This window comes from Enhydra lutris, unplaced genomic scaffold (genome assembly GCF_002288905.1).
Source record: "Enhydra lutris kenyoni isolate GAN:26980312 unplaced genomic scaffold, ASM228890v2 scaffoldscaffold75, whole genome shotgun sequence".
In the NCBI taxonomy this organism is placed as follows: Eukaryota; Metazoa; Chordata; class Mammalia; order Carnivora; family Mustelidae; genus Enhydra; species Enhydra lutris.
The window spans coordinates 1,207,964-1,230,229 of record NW_019154159.1 but is presented as its reverse complement, the minus strand read 5'-3'; the positions used below and the strand labels follow the sequence as shown (position 1 = coordinate 1,230,229).

General features: G+C 51.1%; 1 protein-coding gene across 2 annotated transcripts in view; it reads left to right on the top strand.

Annotated features, from left to right (window-relative positions):
* LOC111160314 (signal recognition particle 68) overlaps positions 1–16,142 on the top strand; it is a 34,699-nt gene extending 18,557 nt beyond the window's left edge. For both annotated transcript variants that reach the window (XM_022523315.1, XM_022523314.1), the window contains 8 exons: positions 3,711–3,809; positions 6,707–6,771; positions 10,114–10,267; positions 10,894–10,988; positions 11,990–12,119; positions 13,898–13,973; positions 14,615–14,667; positions 15,338–16,142. In XM_022523315.1, coding sequence (XP_022379023.1) covers positions 3,711–3,809; positions 6,707–6,771; positions 10,114–10,267; positions 10,894–10,988; positions 11,990–12,119; positions 13,898–13,973; positions 14,615–14,667; positions 15,338–15,565 — 900 coding nt within the window. In that variant the 3' untranslated portion in view covers positions 15,566–16,142. The remainder of the gene's footprint in view (positions 1–3,710; positions 3,810–6,706; positions 6,772–10,113; positions 10,268–10,893; positions 10,989–11,989; positions 12,120–13,897; positions 13,974–14,614; positions 14,668–15,337) is intronic.
* The last annotated feature ends 6,124 nt before the right edge of the window (positions 16,143–22,266 follow it).

The following is a 22,266-nucleotide window of genomic DNA, read 5'->3' as shown; positions in this document are numbered from 1 at the left end:
GAGAGAGAGAGAGAGAGATCACAAGTAGGCAGAGAGGCAGGCAGAGAAATAGGGGGTAGCAGGCTCCCCACTGAGCAGAGAGCCCGATGCGGGACCCGATCCCAGGATCCTGAGATCTGACCTGAGCTGAAGACAGAGGCTTTAACCCACTGAGCCACCCAGGTGCTCAAGATTTTATTTTGAAGTCGTCTCTACACCCAACATGGGGTTCAAACCCACAGCCAAGAAGAGATCGAGTCGCATGGTCCGCTGACTGACCTGGCCAGGCGCCCCTTCATGTTCCTTCAACTGGCTGGTGATGGTGCTGCGCCCCTCTAGGGACTGGAGATTATGCTTGCTTGTAGAGGTTTCATGACATTTAAATACTAGAACAGCAGTTTACTGAAAAGCATAGAAGGAAGAAATAATTCAAGGAGATAAAGTGTTAGACTGAAGACTGCAGCAGGGATTTAATCAGCTTCCAAAATCCAGTTGCAAAATTTCTGGTCTCCTGAGCCAGGTGTTACGTCTTTGTGGGCTGAATAATTGCTTTACTTGATAATTTGTTTCTGTTTTGCTCTATTAATGCTTGACTCTACCTGCCTTGTCGCTGGTGGCAGCGCTGTGGGATGTTGTCCGGCAGAGCTTTCAGAGGAATGGCGGGTTTGAGGAGTCTTCTCCTTGGGTCGTGGTAATCCTTTAATGTGTGAGTGAAAGGGAGACCGTCTGTCCTTCTCTATAAAACAAAAACAAACACAAACAAAAAAGCTGTTCTTAAGTGAGGTTTGTATTCTCCTTTACCAGATTTCCATGTGTTGTTTCCTGGAACTTAGGGGCCTGGGAAGGCTTGGTTCCCATTCCCTTGGTTCTCCTATGGGTGTGGTGGAGAATGTGGTCAGACTCGCCCTGTCTGTCTCTTAGTCACACCGCCACCTTCCAGCAGGCTTTGTAGACAAGTGAAAACAATCTTCAAATCCAGTTGCAAAATTTCTGGTCTCTGATCAGGAGACCAGAAACTTCTGAAAGGCAGGGGTCTCTGTGCCTCAGGACCCACGGCCGCTGGTTTTCCTCTGTACCGGTCCTTGAGACACATCTTAAGGCTGTGGAAAAGCACATCCTGGGGTGTTCCAAGTTTCACAAGAACGGATCTAGGATTTGTTTTTAATTATTAGGTCCGTCCAAGTAACACATTAGTTCTGGGCTGAAGATTTCTCTGTCTCACAGGCACACCTGGGAAAAGGTGCGGGCAGACCACAAATTCCTGTGCGGGGAGTTTTCCTTGTGCGTTTGGGAGCCCGTTCTTGTTGGCTCCGGGGCTGACTTGGGAGGTCTGCATGTAGATGCTGCGGAGTCCTGCCTCTGCATGTGGAGCCGCGTTCCTTTTTGCTGCCTTTTCAGGATGGTTTTAGCCTCCAAGATAGGTATGTGAATACGAGTGAAAGTAGCAAAGTACTTTTCAGGCTTCCTGTTCGGAGACATTGTGCCCAACCCAGGGAGAACCCTGAGAAGCTCTGCTGCAGGTCCTAGTGACCTCTGAGTCACTGGCAGTGTGGATGGCAAAAAACCCAAGTGACTGAAGCTCTCCCCTTCCGATGGGCTTTTACCTGCAGTGTGGCTCAGTCTTCTGTGAGGTTCCCGGTGGAACTCAAGACTTCTGTGGGAGCCCCGGGAAAGCTTCTGCCCCTTGATGCAGAGGTGTCCTTATTCCGAGGGAGCGAGCATAATACATGGCAGTAAAGAGAGTTAGCATTTTGCATCATTCCAGTTTGTTTTTTAATTTGAGCTGCATTTTCTCTACAGGAAAGCAGACAAATCGTGGGTAGCTGGCGAAATGAAGTTCACTCTTCTGTTACCTTATATACCCATTGCCCCAAACGTCGAACCACTCCCTTCTTGAAATGGTGTTGGTGGCATATTTGCCAGATATCAGAACTGCCTGCTAACAGTGTGGCTCTGTGTGTGTGTGTGTGTGTTTGCGCGTGCGTGTGTGTGCCTGTGCGTGCATGCGTGCCTGTGCCCCCGTGCGTGTGTGTGTGCGCACACGTGTATGTGCCCGTGCCCCCGTGCGCACACCTGCTGCTGAGTCTGCTCACAGATCCAATTCCGGTTGTTAGCTGTTCCGTGACTGCCCCGGTCCATAGGATTTGTCCTTCAGACATTTGGCCAACAGGTTTGATTCTGTTATTACAAAGAGTCTTGCTAACTTGACGTGCTCCTTAGCAGTGTTTTGTGTGAAGTGTTTCTCTGTGCTGTTGAGTACATGAGAGACTTGAACATCTCTGGCTATTTATGCTTAAATTAATGAAAATTTCAAGTGCTTAGTAGCCACATGTGGTTGAAGACTGCTGTGCAGGACAGGACAGCGAGAGAGTGTTTCCATTAGCACAGAAGGTTCTTTTTTTTTTTTTTTTTCCAAATAAAGATTTTATTTTTAAGTAATTATATCTAGCACAGGGCTCGAACTCACAGCCTGGAAATGGAGAGTCACATGTGTCCCTGGATTGAGGCAGGCAGGCACCCCGTCACAGAAAGTTCTGTTGGACAGTGCTGTTTAGGTTTCAGTACATTAGTAGTGGCTGTGTTTGCCTTGAGAGATTTATAGAATGACTGCGCCCCTGACGTTTTCCTAAGTTACCGAGCAACAGGAAAGGCAGTATAAGTAGAAAAGTATGTTTGAGTTAGATTGCATAACTTACAAGGAAGTTTTTTTTCCCCCTACACTGTAAACTAGGAAAAATGTTAGCGTTCTTAAGAGAAGAAAAGGTTTTTCTTTAAGCCTCTACCAGCCTCCTAAAGGAGTGGTCCGTAATGGGTTTTCTTTTGGGCTGTCTTAGAGGTCAGTTGAATGTCAAGAGATTAGTTTGGATGTTTCCGTGGAAAGTGAATATAATAATGGAGTGCTGATGTTTTCATGCTACAGTGGGTCTGCCGGCAACACAAGTTCGTCTCCTTTCTGCCTCTGACCACTCCTACCGGCTCAGTCGGATTCTTTAGAGTGGTAATGTGGTTTGGCAGGTGCTCTGTCAATGAATCACTTTTCCCTTATCCCAGCAGGCCAGCAGAGGGGCAACGCCCTTGAACTTGCGCAAAGACTGTCAAGTGGAGTGCCTGTCAACCTCAGCATAGCCACAGGGACTATCCCAAGTGCACGGTTTCCGTGGAGAAGGGATCTTCCTGTGATCCTTAGGAGAAATAAATGTTTGACTTGGTGTTGGTTAGTGACATTCCTCACTTGCTTGGACCTAAGAGAAACCCAAGATCTGCAAGTCTTTGGGGTTACGTTCATGCGGGTATCCCTGCTGGCACACAGCAGAGCTGGGGATCATTTGTTCTCCAGTGTGGCGTTTCAGGGACTTCAGGGACAGGTCCTGAGCAGAGGCGGAATTGCTGGAGGAAAGAAGTAGAAAGTTCTGTGATGGGAAAGAATGTAAAGCATCTGTTGTTTGGTTGTTTCAGATCAGTTACGCAGATCTTTTCAGTGCATTCACTTTGTGTGTGTGTGTGTACACGTGTACCATTCCGTTTCCATATGAATAACAAATAAGACTGTAAGAAAAGTCTTAATGTGGTGGAGACTAGTGACAATCGAAACGATCTCTCCTTGGGGGTATCCAGGCTGGATGTGTGTGTGTGTGTGTATAATGGGGGGATTCACGGCATGGTTATGCCCTCCTCCCTTTGGACTACTGTGCCTTATTCAGAAGAAAACTTTTTTTACTGCCTTTGTTTAGGCTGAAAGTGAAGAAACCAAGGAGCGTCTGTTTGAATCCATGCTCAGTGAGTGTCGGGACGCCATCCAAGCCGTTCGGGAAGAGCTCAAGCCGGATCAGGTGGGACTGTCAGCTGGGCCACTGGCTCCTGCTCCGGGCTGAGGTCCTCTCAGTCTGTGTGTCTTGTTCGGGTGGGGATGGGGGGATGGGCGGGCAGTGGTCTTGAGTGCACAGACTCTTAGCCACAGTAGTTTTCGATTTGGTGATGGGCTGACAAACGACAGAAGCCTCTGAACTCTATCGGGTTGAGGAATTTTCTCTCCATCCTGTTCTTCCTAATGGGTTCATTTATTACTTGTTAAGCCTTTAGTCGCAAATTCATGGCTCCAGGTGGATTTTTCTAGTGCTCCCTTTTTCTGATGTCCCTATGATTCATTAGGCATCTAGGCTGAAAACCTCAGGACTGTCTTTGTCTCTTTCTTCCCTATCACCAAAACCTTACTAGCTCTCCCTTTGACTTCTCTCCATTTTTCCATCCCTCACCCCTGCCCTGTTTCTGACTAGTCTTTTGTCCTATTCCTGGACTGCCACAGAGGTCTGACAGCTTTTCCCATCTTGGTCTGGGTTCAGTTCTCCAGGTCTTCCCTGCCAGCAGCAAACATGGGACCTTTCTAGATCCCATCTCCCAGGTCTAGAGCAGGGGGCTCCAAACCTTCCTGATAATGCAGCCCATAAGTAAAATTGAGCCTGTATTCCTGATGTGTTTATTTGTAAGAAATGAGAAAAATAGAAGTTCTAATTTTCAGGGCACCTGGGTGGCTCTGCAGGTTAAGCCTCTGCCTTCAGCTCAGGTCACGGTCTCAGGGTCCTGGGATCGAGCCCTGAATCGTGCTCTCTGCTCGGCAGGGAGCCTGCTTCCCCCACTCTCTCTCCCTGCCTACTTGTGATCTCTCTCTCTCTCTCTGTCAAATAAATAAATAAAATCTTCAAAAAAAAGCAGCAGCTCTAATTTTCCTTGTACACCACACTCTTTGGCTTGTGTACACCCTGCTCAAGAGCCCATTGATTTAGCAAGTGCAGTTCCAACTCTGTGAACTGGTATCTGTTTCCAGATCATACTTTCCTGCTCCCCGCTGGGTCCTCCGGCTCAGGCTGCTGTACTCACCATCTTGTCACTGTGCCTTTCCCACCCCAGTGCACTCCTCCACTGTTCTCCTCTTCCCTCCTCACACCTGACTTGTCCTTTGTCTCCCTCGTCACCTGTCCAGACGCTGTCTGGTGTCCAGTGTCCAGCTCATAGTTCATCTCTGAGAAGCCTGCCAGCGCCATCCTAGCCCAGCAGCTCCCCATGTTCTAAATATCTGGTACTTGTGGCTGTTAATTTTTGTTCGGTAGTTAATCAAGAATTGCTTTTTAACATTTTGTATATTGTTTCATATTTATTTTTCTGGGTTTTGTTTTTTTTTTTTTTTTCCCCTCACAATTATAAGCGTATTAAAAACAGCTGTATAGTTGAGCATCTGTCCCTGGTGCTTTGAGTAGAAAACGTTCACTGGGGCGCCTGGGTGGCTCAGTGGTTTAAGCCGCTGCCTTCGGCTCAGGTCATGATCTCAGGGTCCTGGGATCGAGTCCCACATCGGGCTCTCTGCTCAGCAGGGAGCCTGCTTCCCTCCCTCTCTCTGCCTGCCTCTCTACTTGTGATCTCTCTCTGTCAAATAAATAAATAAAATCTTTAAAAAAAAAAAAAAAAAAAAAAAAAAAAAAAAAAAGAAAACGTTCACTAAGTGTTTGGTAAGCTGTAGTCCCATTTCCTTTTCCTGTCAAGCTGCCTTTGTATATTTCACCTCCCTTCACCCACATAACAGGTATGTACGAGCCCTGCCCTCCATCACCCACCTTGAACTCAGCAGCGGTTGCAGGGTCACCTCACAGAGTGTAATGAAGATGGTGATATCAAGGTGTCGAGGTTTCTCTGGTGGCTGCTAGAACATTACCACAAACGTGGTGGCTTAAAATAACACGCATCTCTTCTCTCACAGCTGTGGGTGGTTGTTAATCTAAAAAGGTTCATAGGGCTGCATTCCTTTGGAAGGGTTTTTTGGTTTTTGTCTTTTTTACGATTTTACTTATTTTAGGCATGGTTGGGGGTGCAGGGAGGGGGAAGGAATCTCAAGCAGACTCCGTGCTAAGCGTGGAGCCTGACTCGCGGCTGGACCCCACAGCCCTGCAATCAGGACCTGAGCCAAAACGAAGAGTCAGATGCTTGGTCAACACAACTACCCCGGTGCCCTTCCTTTGGAAGCCCTAAGGGAGGAGTCCATTTCTAGCATTCCAGAGAATGCGTTTTCCAACTTCTGGAGGCCACCTGTACTTCTTGCCCTGTGGCCCCTTCTCCGTGTTCGGAGTCAGCAGCTTAGCCGTCACTCCTCTCCGACCTCTGCTTCAGGCCCCATGCCTTTTCTCTGTCACCGGCCCTGCTGTCTCCCTCTTAGAAGAAACCTGTTATTATACTGATCCCACCTGGATAATCCAGGCTAATGAAGAGATCCTTAACTTCGTCCCATCTCTTCCGTGTGAGGTAACACCTTCACGGGGCCTGGAATTAGGACCTGTGCATCTTTGAGAGCCATTGTTCGGCCAGCCACAGAAGGCTGAGCTGACAGCCTGAGGGGTTGGATCTCGGAATGTAGGTCTAAGGCACAAACCCCAAAATGGTGTCACGGACCTGGACTTTCTGGCCTTCATGCTTTGGGTCTGAACATGGGAGCAGTGCACAGGGAGCCTGACTGGCCATTACTCTGAACTCTCCTGCTTAAGTCCAGTTTTTAGATGCCGGTGACAAATGAGTGGCCTTGTTCTAGAATATGCCCAGGAGATCTTTGATATTTCAGGACCCGTCATTTACTAGAGCCTGTGCCTGTGTTCCTGGGCACTTTGGGGACCACACCATGGCATGAGGTGGTCAGAGCCAAGGATAGGATCATCTGTTTTATCTCTGCCTTTATTGCTTTCCACAGAAACAGAGAGATTATACCCTTGAAGGGGAGTCGGGGAAGGTATCTAATCTTCAGTACCTGCACAGGTAAGGCTTTTAATTTTTAAATTTTTAACACTGTAGTAAAATAGAACCTTCGAATGAAAGAGTGTGTATAACGTTAGCATAGTTTTAATTTCTGATTTATTGTATAGCAAATGCTAATGTACATATGTATGTTTTATCGTACAGGAGTACGTGTTTGTATGTTATTTGTATGTTACTGTGTTTATTGCATTTGCATGTTATTATACACGTAATTTTAAATTTTGTACATTAAGAGTGAGAATGCAGCTGGTGACTTTGACGCCCTCTGTGGCCCCACACTGGTGGTTCCTCTTTCTCTTCCTAGAGGTAACTGCCGCCCTGTGCCGGGCTCCGAAAGTTACTCTCCTCTGTGTTCCAGATGTTTTCTTTCGTCTCTTCTTCATTTAAATTCTGTTTCGACTCCAGTTTGATTCTATCTGGAGTTTGTTTTGGAGCGTGGTATAAGGATCTGCTTCACCTTTTTTCCACGAGGCTGTGGATGGCTCCAGGGCAGTTGACGGACACACCAGCCTGTCCGCCGGCTCCATCCGGCACGCGGCCCGTTTTCTCCTCACGCGCTCTTTTCTGGATGCTCTTCTGCTCTGCTGATCCACCTTTTGTACTGGCACCAGCACAGCGAATGCCTATGCCTCGAGTCCCGGTGGCTGGTGGAGCTCATCCCCCAGCAGGTTTTTCCTCAGGCACAGCTGAACTCTTTCTGTCCCTTTGCTCTTTCATACACATTTTTAAATCACCTTGTCAAGTTTACTTTTGTTTTAGAGGTGTGGATCATTCTGTTCACCCTGAAGAGGGGAGGGAAGGAAGAGTGACAGTTTTGGGACTTTGTGGGGAGAAGGATCAAATGACCTGGGAAAACTACACTTCTCATTAGATTCTCTACCCCATGTGACCTTGAAGTCTTCATTGCTTACTTACTGGTTGTAACTTTTTTTCATGAACCTGGCACTATTTTCAGCTGTTCCCCTAACCCCTCCCTTTTTGGTAAAAACACCTCCCTGTACCTTGATCTCCTTGATCTACATTAGGGAATTCAGTATTAGCAAATGTCAAATGGAGTGCCAGAGGTATCGAGGGGTATTGAGCAACAATGACCGTTTGCTCTGTAGTATTCAGCAGTCCTGTGAGAAAGCAGAGGCCCAGGAGGGTAAGGGACGTGTTTATAGTTAACAGCCACAGAGTCAGAATCAGGAGTTGATCCAACTTCCTAACCTTGAAAAGACCCTGAGACTTTAACAGGGCTCAGAAAACCTTCAAATTGTGATGCCCCCATACCCTTGGATTCATCTTCCCACCTTCACATCTAGCTGGAATCAGGATCGTGGGTTTCAGCTAGGAGTTGGAGCCCAGGGGTGCCTGAGGGGTCAGTCAGTTAAATTACCTGCCTTCGGCTCAGGTCACCATCCCGGGGTCCTGGGATTGAGCCCCGCATCAGGCTGTCTACTCAATGGGGAGCCTGCTTCTCCCTCTCCCCCTGCCTGCTACTCTGCCTGCTTTTGCGCTTGTACTCAGCTCTCGCTCTCTCTCTGTCAAATAAGTAAATTTTAAAAATCTTAAAAAAAAAAGGAACTGGAGCCCAGCTTTGACAGTTTGACAGCAGGAATCAGGTCGCTCTTGTATTTTAATAAAACTTCCGAAGAGGCATCTACATTCCTCTACTGCTCTAAATAATATTTGGAGAATCTCCTTTTTCTGAAGAGCTTCAGGAAAACCCATCTCCTGACCTTTCTCTCCCATTTTTCCAAAGCAGCCACTTTTAATTCTTTAAACAAATTTTCCTGGTATTTACCTTTGTGTCCAAATAATGTGTGTGTGTTCCTGCTTACTGATTTTTGGATTTAGGTATTTTGTACCCCTTCCCAGGACAGCCCTCGCTCCTGCTCTGCGCCCACTCCCCGCCCTGACTCTTCCCGACCTCCCAGCTGACTTCCTTATAGGCCTTTTCATTTCATGCACCGTTTTAATTTCTGAGGGCTTGTGCGTGTCCTTTGAATATTGGTTTTCTTTCTAAGATTTTATTTATTAGAGAGTATGTAGACAGGGATGGGTAGAGGGGCAGAGGGAGAAGCAGAGCCCCCACTGAGCAGGGAGCTTGACGCAGGGCTGGATCCCAGCACCCTGGGATCATGACCTGACCCGAAGGCAGACACTTAACCGACTGAACAACCCAGTCACGCCTAAGTATTGATTTTGTAAAAGTTTCTTATTCTAAGCTTATGACCAGAAAGTCTTCCCTCTCTGAGGTTAATAATAGTTTTCTGAAATTTTCTTCTTGAAAAGTCTGATTCTTCCAAGTTGCTTTCCCCCCCACCCCCACCCCCGATTTTGGTCTCTTCTGTCTTGTTAGATGTTTTTTTAACTGGTGATTCTTCGACATCTCCTGTTAAAGCATATGGCTTGTGTGGCGGGAACTCTGCATTTGTGGGCGGAGCTCATCGGCTGTGGGCTTCACTGGGGGTGGTGTTCTTCTCCCCTTCTACCCAGGAACCTGACTCCAGAATCTCGGAGGGCCCTTTTGTGGGCAAGTCAGATCCCCAGAATGTACCAGCAGCTCTTGTTCTAGAAGCCGAGTAGGAGAAGGCTAGGGGGCCAGCACCTAGGACTTGACAGTCTCTTAATCCCTGGCGTTCACTGTGGAGCCCTGACCTCAACTATGCATGTATAGCTGTCCCCAGGCTGTGTCTTCTCCCAAGGGTGCCTCTACTCTTCTACCAGAGAAGGATGGAGATCTAGAGCCCTAAATACTACCCCTCCACCCACAAATGCTTTTTAAACAGACTTTTCAGTTACTGTATTCTTGTCCCCAGATATTAAAAGAGATTTTCCAGGTGGTACAGTTAAAATAAGCAGGCATAGTCTCCGGTATGTGCAGGTGCTCGGTACGCAGAACCCTCCAAAGAAACCCATTCCTTAGTGTCTTCTGAGAAGAGAAGGTCATCGGATGAGTAGGAGCAGCTGTTGTGTGAACGCAGTATCTTGTAATGTGGGCCAGGCAGTTAACTCATCCTTGTTCCAGGAACGGCTTGCCATCCATAGATCATCTCAAGGACTAACCGTGACCTCTGAAGTCAGTAGCTTTGTGGCTCTTTAAGACAGAAACAGAGGATATAATTCAAACTGAAGATTTCGTCATAAGGTGTCATCCCGGCCCCCTGCAGACCTGCCAGCGAATTGCCAAAATTGAGGGCCCCCTTGAGCTTGAGGCCCAGGTCAGATGGCCCGCTGAGTGACACGCCCTCGCCCCCACGCCCTTCCCCTAGGTTAGTCCCAGCTTGTGGCCCAGTGCTCTTCTCAGAACGCCAGCTTCCCTGAGCATAACCTGAGCTGACGTGTGGTACATTCCAGCTACCTGACTTACATCAAGCTGTCAACAGCCATCAGGCGGAACGAGAACATGGCCAAGGGGCTGCAGAAGGCACTACAGCAGCAGCCGGAAGATGACAGCAAGCGCTCCCCACGGCCCCAGGACCTCATCCGGCTCTATGACATCATTCTACAGGTGACCCTCTAGGACTGGGCCACCGGAGCCTGTCCTTTGCATGTGTTGGCCACAGAATGACCTAGCTCTGCCTAGCGAAGGGCTGGGACCAGCAGCAGCTGTTGGTGGCTCTGGAGGAGAGGCCTGGTTCTCGCTCAGCCTCGGTGTGTTGATGCGTAGACATAGAGACCAGCGACCTCGGGGTCCACTGAGCGCTTCACCCATGCAAGGTCCTCTCTCCTGGGGGACTTCCTGAGACCTGAGGCCACAGTCTTGGCCGGCTGGGAGTTGGTCATGAGTAAGATTGAGGGACGTGTCCACGCACCATCCAGGCCTCTAAGGGAGATGCCAGCTGGAGAGCCAGTCCTAACAGATCAGACCAGGAGATGCCCACTAGCTGACTTGGTCTGAGAAATCTCGGAAGGAGGTGAGGGGTGAGCCGCGACGGAAGGGACAGACAGGCTTTTAGATGCCGAGAGGGGGTGGCGGTGATACCAGGTGTGGCTGCCGCCAAGCCGCTCCTCATGGACCTTCCCGTTATTTCCGGCTCGGGAGTTTTGCCCGTGTGTGTGTTTACAAGGTCTCCTGTCAGAAACCCAGCCTGCAGCCTGCTCTTCATGAGTTTCCTTGTTGCATCTCTCATGCAGAATCTGGTGGAATTGCTCCAGCTTCCTGGCTTAGAGGAGGACCGAGCCTTCCAGAAAGAGATAGGACTCAAGACGCTGGTGTTTAAGGCTTATAGGTAAGGTCCCATGATGCACGTGGGGCTCTCCTGTGCTGCCCGCTGGCTGTGTAAGCCTTGGGAGCATGGGCCAGACTCCAGAAGACTGGGTTGTCGGCTTGGCTGTATGGTTACCTTGCCTGTGGTCAGAACGGTCGGCCCAGCATGTGCGGGGGATGTCTTTGCTGAAGGTACTGGCTGCGAGTTTCCAGTGTACCTCATTTGCTCCTTGGATAGGGCGGGGGAGGTTGGGGAGCACAAGTTAAAGGTCATCTCCCTCCTCTTCCCTCCTTCCTCCCAGCGGAGAAGGAACAAGTATAGGAAAAGGTGTTCCTTGACAGAACCAGAGTAGAACCTGAACTGAGTTAGGAGAAAGCTAACCCTCCGTTTTTTGTTTTTGTTTTTAAATGAGTTGTGTTATTTGTAAGTTGGAGGTAGGCTGGAGCAAGAGAAGGGTGTGGGCAGAATAGAGCCGGGTGTGTAATCCCCCCGCCTTTCGGCCCTCACACCCCAGCACTCTGACTCTCCAACATGCCCCATCGTCGCGTTTGTTAGCTTTCCTCCTGGCCCATGGCCTGTCAAGGACCAGTGGCCCTGAGGCTCTGTTGACGCCAGTGGAATAGTTTCCAATAGGAAGTGGATTCTTGGGTTTTTGAAAAAGAAGTGAGCGGGGATGAGCGAGCTGGCCGGACGCGTGGGCAGTGGGTGGGATTCCTACTTGGGCCAGGCAGCGTTCCTCCTCCGTACCTGTTCCAGCCTCCACCGTGTGCCTTTGGGAGCCGCAGTTAGAAAGGAAGTAGAAGACAGAGGGTCTGTTACCGTATGGGACATGCACAGTGCAGGGAAGAGTGGAGGGTCGCCTGGTAACTTGGGTCATGGGGAATGTCAGGGTCTTCCCCGCAGCGATCCTGAGGTTAAGAAGCCTGTTTCCAGATCTAAAATTGAGCCTGAACTTCAAGGAAAGTCTCGATCTTGGGTAATTGTTATTCTAGAATACTCTGGCTCTTTCCCTTCCCTGCCAGGTGTTTTTTCATTGCTCAGTCCTACGTGCTGGTGAAGAAGTGGAGCGAAGCCCTTGTCCTGTATGACCGAGTCCTGAAGTACGCAAACGAAGTAAATTGTGACGCCGGGGCCTTCAGGAACAGCTTAAAGGTGCGCCGCTGCTCCTTGCCCCCAAGCCCAGGGAGGCTGTGTGGTGAGGCCGTCCTCCCTGGCCAGCTGCGGGTGGGGGGGCGGCCCTGAGCGCCTGGGAGCTGTGTGCTGTAACTCCCTGCCGCGCTCCAGGCCTGCGATCGGACGCGGGTCCTAAGCAGGAAAGCCATTCCTTGGGTTGAAATAAATCTGAAGTTTTGTTTTCAGATTCAGCTGCATGTTACAGTTACCTGGGAAGATTTTTTTTTTTTTAGGTATTTATTTATTTATTTGAGAGAGAAATTAAGAGCATAGGTAGAGCAGCAGGGAGAGGGGGTAGCAGGCTCTCCGTTGAGTGGGGAGCCCGATGCGGGGCTCCATCCCAGGACCCTGGGATCATGACCTGAGCCAAAGGCAGTTAACTGACTGAGCCACCCAGGCGCCCCTCACCTGGGATTTTTAAAAGATGACTGAGTCTCACCCCCTCGAGATTCTGGTTCTAATCCCTGCGGGGTCTGGGGTGCGCACTGGGATTTTGTAAAGCCCCTCAGTGATTGTGCTGTGCAGCTGAGTTGAGAACCACTGATGAAGCTTTTCTCCACAAAGTGTACCTGTACACCAGCAGCATTTGGGAACTTGCTAGAAATGCAGACTCTGAGGCCCTACTCCAGGCCTGCTGAGTCAAAATCTGCATTTTAGCACGCCTCCCCCGGGGCATTTTGGGTGTACCTCAGAGCTTACCTGCTGATCGGAAGTGCCTGGTGGTTTAGTGTTCTGCTTGTTGAATGACCGCTGGCTTCTTAAGCTGCGGACTGCTGTGATGGTGTCGGGATCGCGCCCCAGCTGGCCCACGGAATCCAGGCACGCGTATTTATTAGTGGAGACCGTTTAGAAAAGGCGAGCTGGGATTGCCCTGGTCAGGCCGGCGAAGGAGCCACGGCTCTCTGGGCGTTTGCTTGTTCCCTCAGAGCAGCGCTGGGTTCCAGGGCAACGAACACACCAGGCTTCTGCCCTCAGACGGCTTAAGGTTTTGTCGAGCCATAGGCTTGCATGCCGGATAGAGGAGTCCTCGAGTGAAGGTGCAGATGGGAAGGAGTAGGCGAGGGTGTGTGGGACCAGCACGGTGGCAGCGTAATGCTGGGGTGTCCTCGGCGCCGGCATGTGGAGGGAGACTGTGTGGATGGATATCCCAGGAGTCAGGAAGAAGCGCGTACAGATCCCTGTCTGACCGAATGAGCTTAGGGCAGGAGGGTTCAGATCTTTCTGGATTTTGCCAGGTGAGAGACTGCAGCCTGCCTTGGGGGCCCTTCGTGCTTCAGTCTCCTCCTCTATAAAGCAGAGTACGGCTTCATTCAGGATTATCATGACAGTGGAATTAGTGGCTGCGTGAACTGCTCGGAAAGCATCGGGCCCATTGTACATGCAGCCATGATACGCTGCTCGCTAATATCGTTATCCTCGCTGCTGTCTCCTGGCATTGTTAGCTGGGCTAAGGCACCCTTTTCCTGTCTGAAGTAAGCTTTAAGTGCTTGTTTTGTTTTAAGTATGCTCCATGCCCACCATGGGGCTTGACCTTGCGACCCTGAGAGTAAGAGTCACGCGCTTTATTGATGGAGCTAGCCAGATGCCCCAAGCTAGCGTTTTTTGTTTTTGTTTTTGTTTGTTTTTAATACGATAAACCATTTATAAAGTCTAAAATCTTGTGAAAATAATGGTGGGATCGCTCAGCTTGGGTTAGTTTGGTGCACTTGTCTGACCCGGCTCTGGCTCGTGAGTCCATGTTTTCTGAATCGTTACAGGACCTGCCCGACGTGCAAGAGCTCATCACGCAAGTGAGGTCAGAAAAGTGTTCTCTGCAGGCAGCGGCAATCCTGGGTGAGCCACTTGCCTGTTATGTGCTGACTGTGTTCCCAGATTTCCTCTGCTGCTATCTCTCCTCTCTCCCACCCCCTACACCAATTCCATAGTGTGTTGTGAGATTTTTATTTTTTTCTGCCATTATTTCTGCCACATGAAGGCATCAAACTGTGTGGGAGAATTTATTTATTTATTTTTTAAGATTTTATTTATTTGAGAGAGAGACCAAGAAAGGAGAGTGAGTGCGTGAGCAGGAGAGGGGTAGAGGGAGAAGCAGACTCCCCACTGAGCGGGGAAGCCCGATGCGGGGCTCGATCCTGGGACAGCATGACCTGAGCCGAAGGCAGATGCTTGACCAGCAGAGCCACCCAGGCGCCCCTGTGTGGAAGAATTTAGAGAACCAGTTCGCTGTCCCTTTTCCCTAACATAATTTTCTTACAACCATTGGGGCTCCAGTGGCGTGACAACGTTGCTTCTAGGGTTTATCGTCTATTTTTCTGTACTGCTTAGCAGACGTTGGCCCAGGAAGGAAAGGGCTGACTTCCCCACATGTTGCTGCTTTTGCTCTTGGGATTTAGAACACACACGTGTGACATGTGTCATTTGTGACTGTAGCATGTTTTTTCCCTGTTCTTACTGAATCCCTGTGCAACTTTCAGATGCAAGTGACTCCCACCAAACAGAGATTTCCTCCCAAGTCAAGGACAACAAGGTATGTTTGGGCTGTGGCTTTTGAGGAATGAAGAATAGAATTCGTTAACTCACTAGAAATGTGTGCTCAGTTGAACAGAGAGCCCTTCATTTTTTTTCCTTTTTTTTTTTTTTTTTAAGATTTTATTTATTTGACAGATCACAAGTAGGCACAGAGGCAGGCAGAGAAAGAAGGGGAAGCATGCTTCCTGCTGGGCAGAGAGCCCAATGTGGGGCTTGATCCCAGGACCCTGAGATCATGACCTGAGCTGAAGGCAGAGGTTTTAATCCACTGAGCCACCCAGGTGCCCAAGAACCCTTCATTTCTAAGCAGACACCCTTCTTTTGCTCAGAGACCTCGCAGCTGCCTGTATAAGGTCTGTTCATGTCAGCCAGATGACCCCAGATAAGGAGGTTAGGAACACGTGCCGTGCAGCGCAGCCGGCTAGGAACTCGGCGGGGAGGTCCAGTACGCCTGTGCTCCAGTCCCGGCCCATGCCTCTCCCAACCTCTGTAGGTTTCAGTGACTCTCAGCTATGAGATGGGGACGTGACAGAACCCTTGTAGCAGATTCGTGGGGATGGAGCGAGGTTGCCCACGTAGGCTCTGAACTGTGTGCTCAGCATGTAGTGAATATTCCACTGGTGGTCTGTGATTAACTCCTGGGTTCCTCCCTTTGGTTTGACTCCCAGCCTCTGGTCGAACGGTTTGAGACATTCTGCCTGGACCCTTCCCTTGTCACCAAGCAAGCCAACCTCGTGCACTTCCCACCAGGATTCCAGCCCATTCCTTGCAAGCCTTTGTTCTTTGACCTGGCCCTCAACCATGTGGCTTTCCCACCTCTTGAGGACAAGTTGGAGCAGAAGACCAAGAGTGGCCTCACTGGATACATCAAGGGCATCTTTGGATTCAGGAGCTAACCAGGCTCTTCTTGGGGGCAAGGGGAGATTCTCACTCTTCATCTGTATTGTGAGAAAACCCCAGCAAGTTCTATGATATTAAATCCAGGTCTGCATTGGCCCAGGGCAGGAGTGTCACATCCTCAGCCCTGTGTCCCTATGTCTTGTGTGTTTGTGCACTTGCCATTCTTAACTGGTGTGCTCGGAGGGGACCCTGCCCTCTTCTGGTGGACGTGTGCAGGATCCTTCTGTCCACACCTCCTGGGGGAGGGGCTGCTGCCATTTGGTCCCGTGGCCCATGGGAGCCGTGCTCGGGTGGGTCCACGCCAGGCGTGGATGGGAGCTCGGAACTTTCTGTCATGTTTCTTCAGTACCATGGATTTGAAGTGGACGACTCCTCACCGTGAGCATCCAGAGTCCCGTGAAGAGTCTGTGACCAGGAACCCGCCTCACCCACAACTACAGTCAGCCTTATGCCCTGTCACCTCCAAGTGGAAGTTAAGTTTCAGAACAAGCAAAGAGCTCTATTTTTAGAAGAAATGTGTTACACTCAGAAATGATGAAAACAAATCTTATATTAAAAGGCAAAGATGCTGGAGACTGTGCCCATTTTTTACACGCTCTCACTCACATCTGGTCCCAGTGCCCTGCTAGGGGCCTTGTCGCTCGATCCTGTCCTGTCGGGTGTCCCCTGACTTCTGGCAGCTCGGGTGTGTTTGAGGCCAGTTAAGGGAGTGTTAGAAGCACTTTCTAAATCTGAAATTTTTAGATGGCCATAGGTTATATTTAAATCCATTTCCCTTTATTTTGAAGTAAACTCTGTGCCTAATGTGGGGCTCAGACTCATGACCCTGAGATCAAGAGTCGTGTACTCTACAGACTGAGCCAGCCAGGTGCCCCCAGTTTCCTTTTTTTTTTTTTTTTTAAGATTTTATTCATTAGAGCATAAGCCAGGGAAGAGGGAGAAGCAGACTCCCTGTTGAGCTGGGAGCCCGATGTGGGGCTCAGTCCCAGGACCTGGAGATCATGACCTGAGCCGAAGGCAGACGCTCAACTGTCTGAGCCACCCAGGCGTCCCTCCCCCATTTCCTTTTTAAGTTCTTCCTTAGTGACTGTCTTACATTCCTAGCATCAGTAATAGAAGTCTCAAAAGCAGTGAAAAAAAATGAGCAATAAATGATTTAGACGTGAGATGTATCTGAAAGCTCTGAATCCCTTTGGAGATGGAAACTCATCTGCCCCAGAGGAAAGCAAAGCCGCCGTGGGGAATGTTGGCTTCAGTGTGGCTCAAACCTGGAGCAGACTAGATCAGCTCGAAGGGAAGGTTGGGTGGTTAAAGACCTGAGAACATTATTTCAAGCTGGACCCACTGTGGGCACGGCCATGCCTCTTGTTTTGTTGGGGAACTGCAGAGCGGGGGTTGCCAGAAGCTAGAAGACGGAAGACGAGTCAGACTTCTTTATCAGGATTGGCGTTGTCAAGGATGCTAGTTGCCCAGATTGTGATCTCACCCCCAGGATTTGCTTTGGGTCAGAGAGCCTTAGGAAGCTGATTTTGTTTTTATTTTATTTATTTTTTAAGATTTTTATTTATTTGAGAGAGAGAGAGAGGGAGAAGCAGACTCTCCACGGAGCAGGGACCCGACTCGGGGCTCTATCCCAGGACCCTGGGATCATGACCTGAGCCAGAGGCAGACGCTCCATGGACTGAGCCACCCAGGTGCCCCCTGATTTTGTTTTAAATAGAAAGTGTTACCATCTGTTCCATACAAGTCAGGGGTTATCCTCCCATCCTCTGAAGATACAGCGCAGGTGACTTGAGCATGAGGTCTAGCATTTTGGTTCCGAAGGCTTAGGGCCGTGTCCCTGATGGGCTAAGAGAGCGCTGGTTGGTCTTTATCCTTTTCCTCGCCCTCTTCTCCACCCCTCAGCTTGGCGGCGGCAGCAGGCTCTGCACTAGGTTCTGTGCTTGCCTCGCCCCGTTCTCTGTGCCCACCAGCCGCAGCCACAGCTGGGCCAGGCGCCCAACTCTAGGCCCCCATGCAGGCAGCCCTCCAGCCTGTCGGAGCCGCTGTCTCCTTCTGCCCTCATCTGGGAAGACGGTCCTTTGTCCTGCTCCTGGTGCTTCCCACCCCTCTCGCTCTCTTCAGAGTGCCGGCAGCTGTGAGGAGGCAGAATCCAGAGTCGGTCATTCTGATTGACCTTTTCTAAGCTTCTCCTTTCTTGGGGCCTTGTTGGAAATTCCCTTCCTCCCAGTGACCCTGGCAGCCGCTCTGAGTAGTAGTGGCTGTGGTGAGCCAGTGAGGCTGGATCGAGACATGGTTAGTGTTAAGAGCACGTGTTTACACGAGAAGACAGCCCTGGCAAGGCTGAGGTCTCTGGTTGGCTAGCACAGCCCTTCACGTAGGCTCCCTGGACATTAACCAGGCTGTCAGGGGAGACTGCGCCAAAAGCAGGACCCCATCGTGTCCTCAGGACAAGAAGCAGCTCTCCAGCCGTGGGTTCAGAATTGAGCCTTGGGCCAGCGCAGTTTGCTGGGTAGATTCACAGAACGAGATGCCAGCAACCACATGGTCCTTCCTTCTCAGGGAATGAGAGTGAGGTCTTTTTTTTTTTTTTTTTTTTTTTTTTAAGATTTTATTGATTTGACAGATCACAAGTAGGTGGAGAGGCAGGAAGAGGGAGGGGGGAAAGCAGGCTCCCCGCTGAGCAGAGAGCCCGATGCGGGGCTCGATCCCAGGACCCTGAGATCATGACCCGAGCCAAAGGCAGAGGCTTAACCCACTGAGCCACCCCAAGAGTGAGGTCTTGCGGTATAAGGGGTAGACGTGGGTACCTGCGCTGCTTCTTGTGCTTGTCCCTACAGCGGGGGCCCCCATGCTCCCCGGGATGAGCTGTGTTCGCTCAGCAGGTCTGGACCCGGCCAGAGGCTTCTGTCTCCTCAGATCCAGAAAGGAGGGACGCTCGCTTCAGGCTCTGCCTCACAGCCACCATGCTCGTGGTCTTTATTTTTCTTGTCTGTTGAGTGGTGGTCTTGAATTGCAGAAACATGAGTGGTGAAAAACTACCTTTAGTTACCAGGAGATCATGCTGCACACCAGATTAAAAGACGTCATTTGGCCAAGTTTGTGGCCTCTACCCTGGTTGGTTCTGTTTGGAAGAACAGAGTGTTGAGGCAGCCGGGGCCGGAGGGGCCCTGACTGCTCAGTTTCCCGGGTGTTTTCTTCTTTCTGTGGGCACTGTTTCGGGGTACTGTCTCTCTCGTTTTACTTTAAGCTGAGAACTTGTAGTCCCCTGTTGGAAATGAAACACTGCCAGGCTTGGTTCCATCTCCTTTCTTTGGTGGCAACCTGAGCCTTTCACTGCTGGGCAGTGACCGCCTGTGGTGGCAGTGTGTCCCTCCTTCCACCATGACTGGAGACCATCCTGATCTCCCTCTCTCCTCCCACTGGAGCGATGGCCTCACCCCCCCTCTAGGAGGTACGCTTGACTCTGGGGACTGCCGGGGTAGGGGCTGTGCTCTGCCTGGTCACTGTCCTTGCTGTGGGAGGGCTGATTTGGCACCCCTGGCATCATGAATACCCAGAGCTCGCTGATGACAGAATTCTAAACACGTTGCTGTCCAGCCTTCACAAGCTTGGACGCTTCAGAGGTCTAGGAAAACGCCCAAAGATAGCAAAAATATGTGTTGGTTCTAATTTTATTTTTAAGACAGTTGTTGCTACAGAAGAGACGGAAACCAGGTTGAGCTGTAAAATTTATCGCTGTTCCAAAGCAGAGAGATGGAGAGGACGCTGCCCGCATCCTGACAGCAGCCGCTGGAAGAATCCAGTCTGCTGGTCTGCGGGCTGTCAGAGGCGGGGCGCGGGCGGGACTGCGCAAGGGGCAAGCACCCCCCTCCCCCCACCCTGGGTGCAGGCAGCCCTACGGTGTCATTAGCTGGTGTAAGTCAGATGAGATCTCAGATGACGAATGCTGACGGGGTACGGAGTACTCGTGAGAACCTTTTGTCTGACCTTTTCCAGCTATTAAGGGACTGTGACCTCAGGATCTAAGGTTTGGGGTTTTTTTGCTCGGGGGCAGGATTGTGACAGCCCATCAGTCTGTGTGACTGCTCTGTGCTGGTGTCGAGACCTGCGGGAGATGGGAGCAGGCCGGGCCCTGTGTTCCCCTGGGCCGTGGCGCTGGAGGGGGAGCCTGGCTTCTCTGGAGTCCCCATTTTCGGCAGGTGGTTTCTTCACCCCTGCTATCTGCAGTATGTGTCCTCATGCTCGGGCTTGGTTCAGTGACTCCTCATGCTCGGGAAAGAACCACATCCCTTCTGTTTGGCTGAACTTTTCCCAGGGGTCTTCTGGCAAGAGGCAGGGCAGTTACGACAGGCAGGTGACCGGTCCCCAAACACTGTGATGTTCCTCAGCTCTGGCTCATCTGTGGAATGGAGAGGGCATGGGGATCCTCACCTGGAAAAGAGGGTCATCTCCTCCTCCGATTGTGAGAAGGAAAATGTGCAAAGGGCTTACTTAGTACCTAAGAGGCACTTGACAAATAGGCATTTCCCTCCTTTCACCCCAACTTCCCACCACCGCCCCCCACCCAATGGCACTAGAGCACCTGCTTCTCCCTCCAGTACCACCTGTCATGCCTGGGACCTAGGGCCTTGCAGGAAGAGCTCCTGCCTGGCACGGACTGAACTAGGAATGTCTCCTAACTGCCCTACAGTGAGCAGCTCTCCCCAGGGACAGCGGGACGGGGGCGGGGTGGGTGGAGCCCAGTGTCCAGGAGGCGGGGCTGCTGTGCAGGGCGTTGGGGCCAAGGCAGCTGAGAGCACGGGGGCCCCTTCTGCTGACACTCAGCCTTCTCCCTTCCCTCAGCGCCCCCCGCGGCCTTTCTCTGCTGCCCTCCCCAAGCCAGGCCCCGCCAGGTCTAAACAGCGTCACCAGGACAACATGCCAAGTCCGCAGAGCTGCCCTGTGTGTTTCCAATTTCCTGGCCATAAAGACTAATTAGGAAGGGTTGCTCCTCCACTACGAAGACTGTTATTAGTTCTTTTTGTTTTGTTTTATAAACCTTTTCCTTCCTCAGATCGGTGATGGGAGCTCGGGGCAAGTCGGCCCCTGCCGCTTCTGTAGGGCCGGGGTGACTCCCTCCCGCTGCTGGGCTCACGAGTGCCGTGATTGCCTGGCCGTGGCCGGCGGACCTGAACTTCACAGGAGAGCCCAAAGCCCTTGGGCAACTGGGAGAGGTGGAGGCCCAGCAGCTCGCCAGTGAGTAGGCTGCTGCAGACATCCAGAACGCAGGAGTCACTCATGCGACGACAGGCTGCACTGTGGCCCAGAGATGGGCCGCCCCAGCACTGGTCCCACACCTGGACTGGGCTGGCTGCTGTGGCCCAAGGCTAAGGAAAGGGAATCACTCCCAGAGGGGAACAGCCTTGATCTTGTCCTCTCAGGCAGGCTTGGGACCTGGGGACTGCTGAGGTCATCCTGTATCCTCCGTCTCGCCATCTAGCAGGGGGACCCTGATGTCCCAACAGGTAGGGTTGGTTGCTTGCTTGGTGTGAAGTGCTTCCTCTAGACACTCCTGTAAAAGGCCCCACAGAAATAACCATCTCCTTTTCCTGCCTGCTCTGCTCTAGTTAGGCAAGCCGTGGTCACCTTCTGCTTGTCTCCAGGCTGACCTTCAGCATCTGTTTTTAGCAGGCTTACTGGGCACATTCACAGCCAAGAGAGCCTCCTCCAGACCACCCTGTAGGTTCCTGGGGCCACAGCTCTGCCACCCTTGGTACCTGCAGACAGAGGGCGAGTCAGCCCTAGCTCCCCTCCTCACCAGCCCTTGTCCTCTCCGGGCCCAGCTGGCGGAGGCACCTTCGCTCCCTGGCAGGCTAAGGAAGGGTGAGACAGGAGAGGTTATCAGCCAGCTTGGCTCCAAGGGTCTGGTGGCAGAGCTTTTTAAACAGAGGGTAATTTCCTGAGATGGCAAAGCTTGTCCTGATCCGGGAGCATATGGGAGCATGGCAGGTTATGGCTCCCAGGGCAAAGTCAGGAACTGCCACCATCTGCTTCAGCAGGGAGAAGAATGTTCCCGGCGGGAGCCCCGAGAGCTGGAGGAGAGAGTGGGTAGCTTAAGCCCTAGCACACTCTCCAAGCTGCCACCCTGTTCCCGGCTGCCTGCCTACCTGCACGGCGGCCTTGGAATTGGGAGCTTGGAGGCTTTCCCTTCTGATTGGCTCGCCTGCTCTGGCCTCCCACCCCGTGAGCTGTGAGTGGCCTGTGTCAGCCCACTTGCCAGCTCCCTGGGCTCGGGGATGAGAAGTCCTAGCTGGCACAGTGCTTGGTGGGGGAGACCCCGGACCAGTGGGCCTCAGCCTCTCGCTCCATAGAGGAGAAAGCAAGCGCCAGGCGAGGGGAGGCCCTGGAGGCAGGACAGGGAGCCAGTCCTGGTTCAAAAGGAGGAGATGTGGCAGGGCGAGGCCTGGGAAGGCTGGAAGTTGTTGTACCCTGTCCAGCTTCTAGGCCAGGGCTGTTTGGTACAGTTGTCTATTTAGCCCTTGAAAAGCATGGGCTTGTGCTGTGCACGTCTGCTCATCTGGGGCTTTTTTTCTTTTTCTTTCTTTTTTTTTTTTTTTAATATAAATACAGTTCAGTGCTGTAAATATATTTTCTCTTCCTTACGATTTTAGTGACGTTTTAATGACATTTTAGTGACATCTTTAGCTTGCTTCAC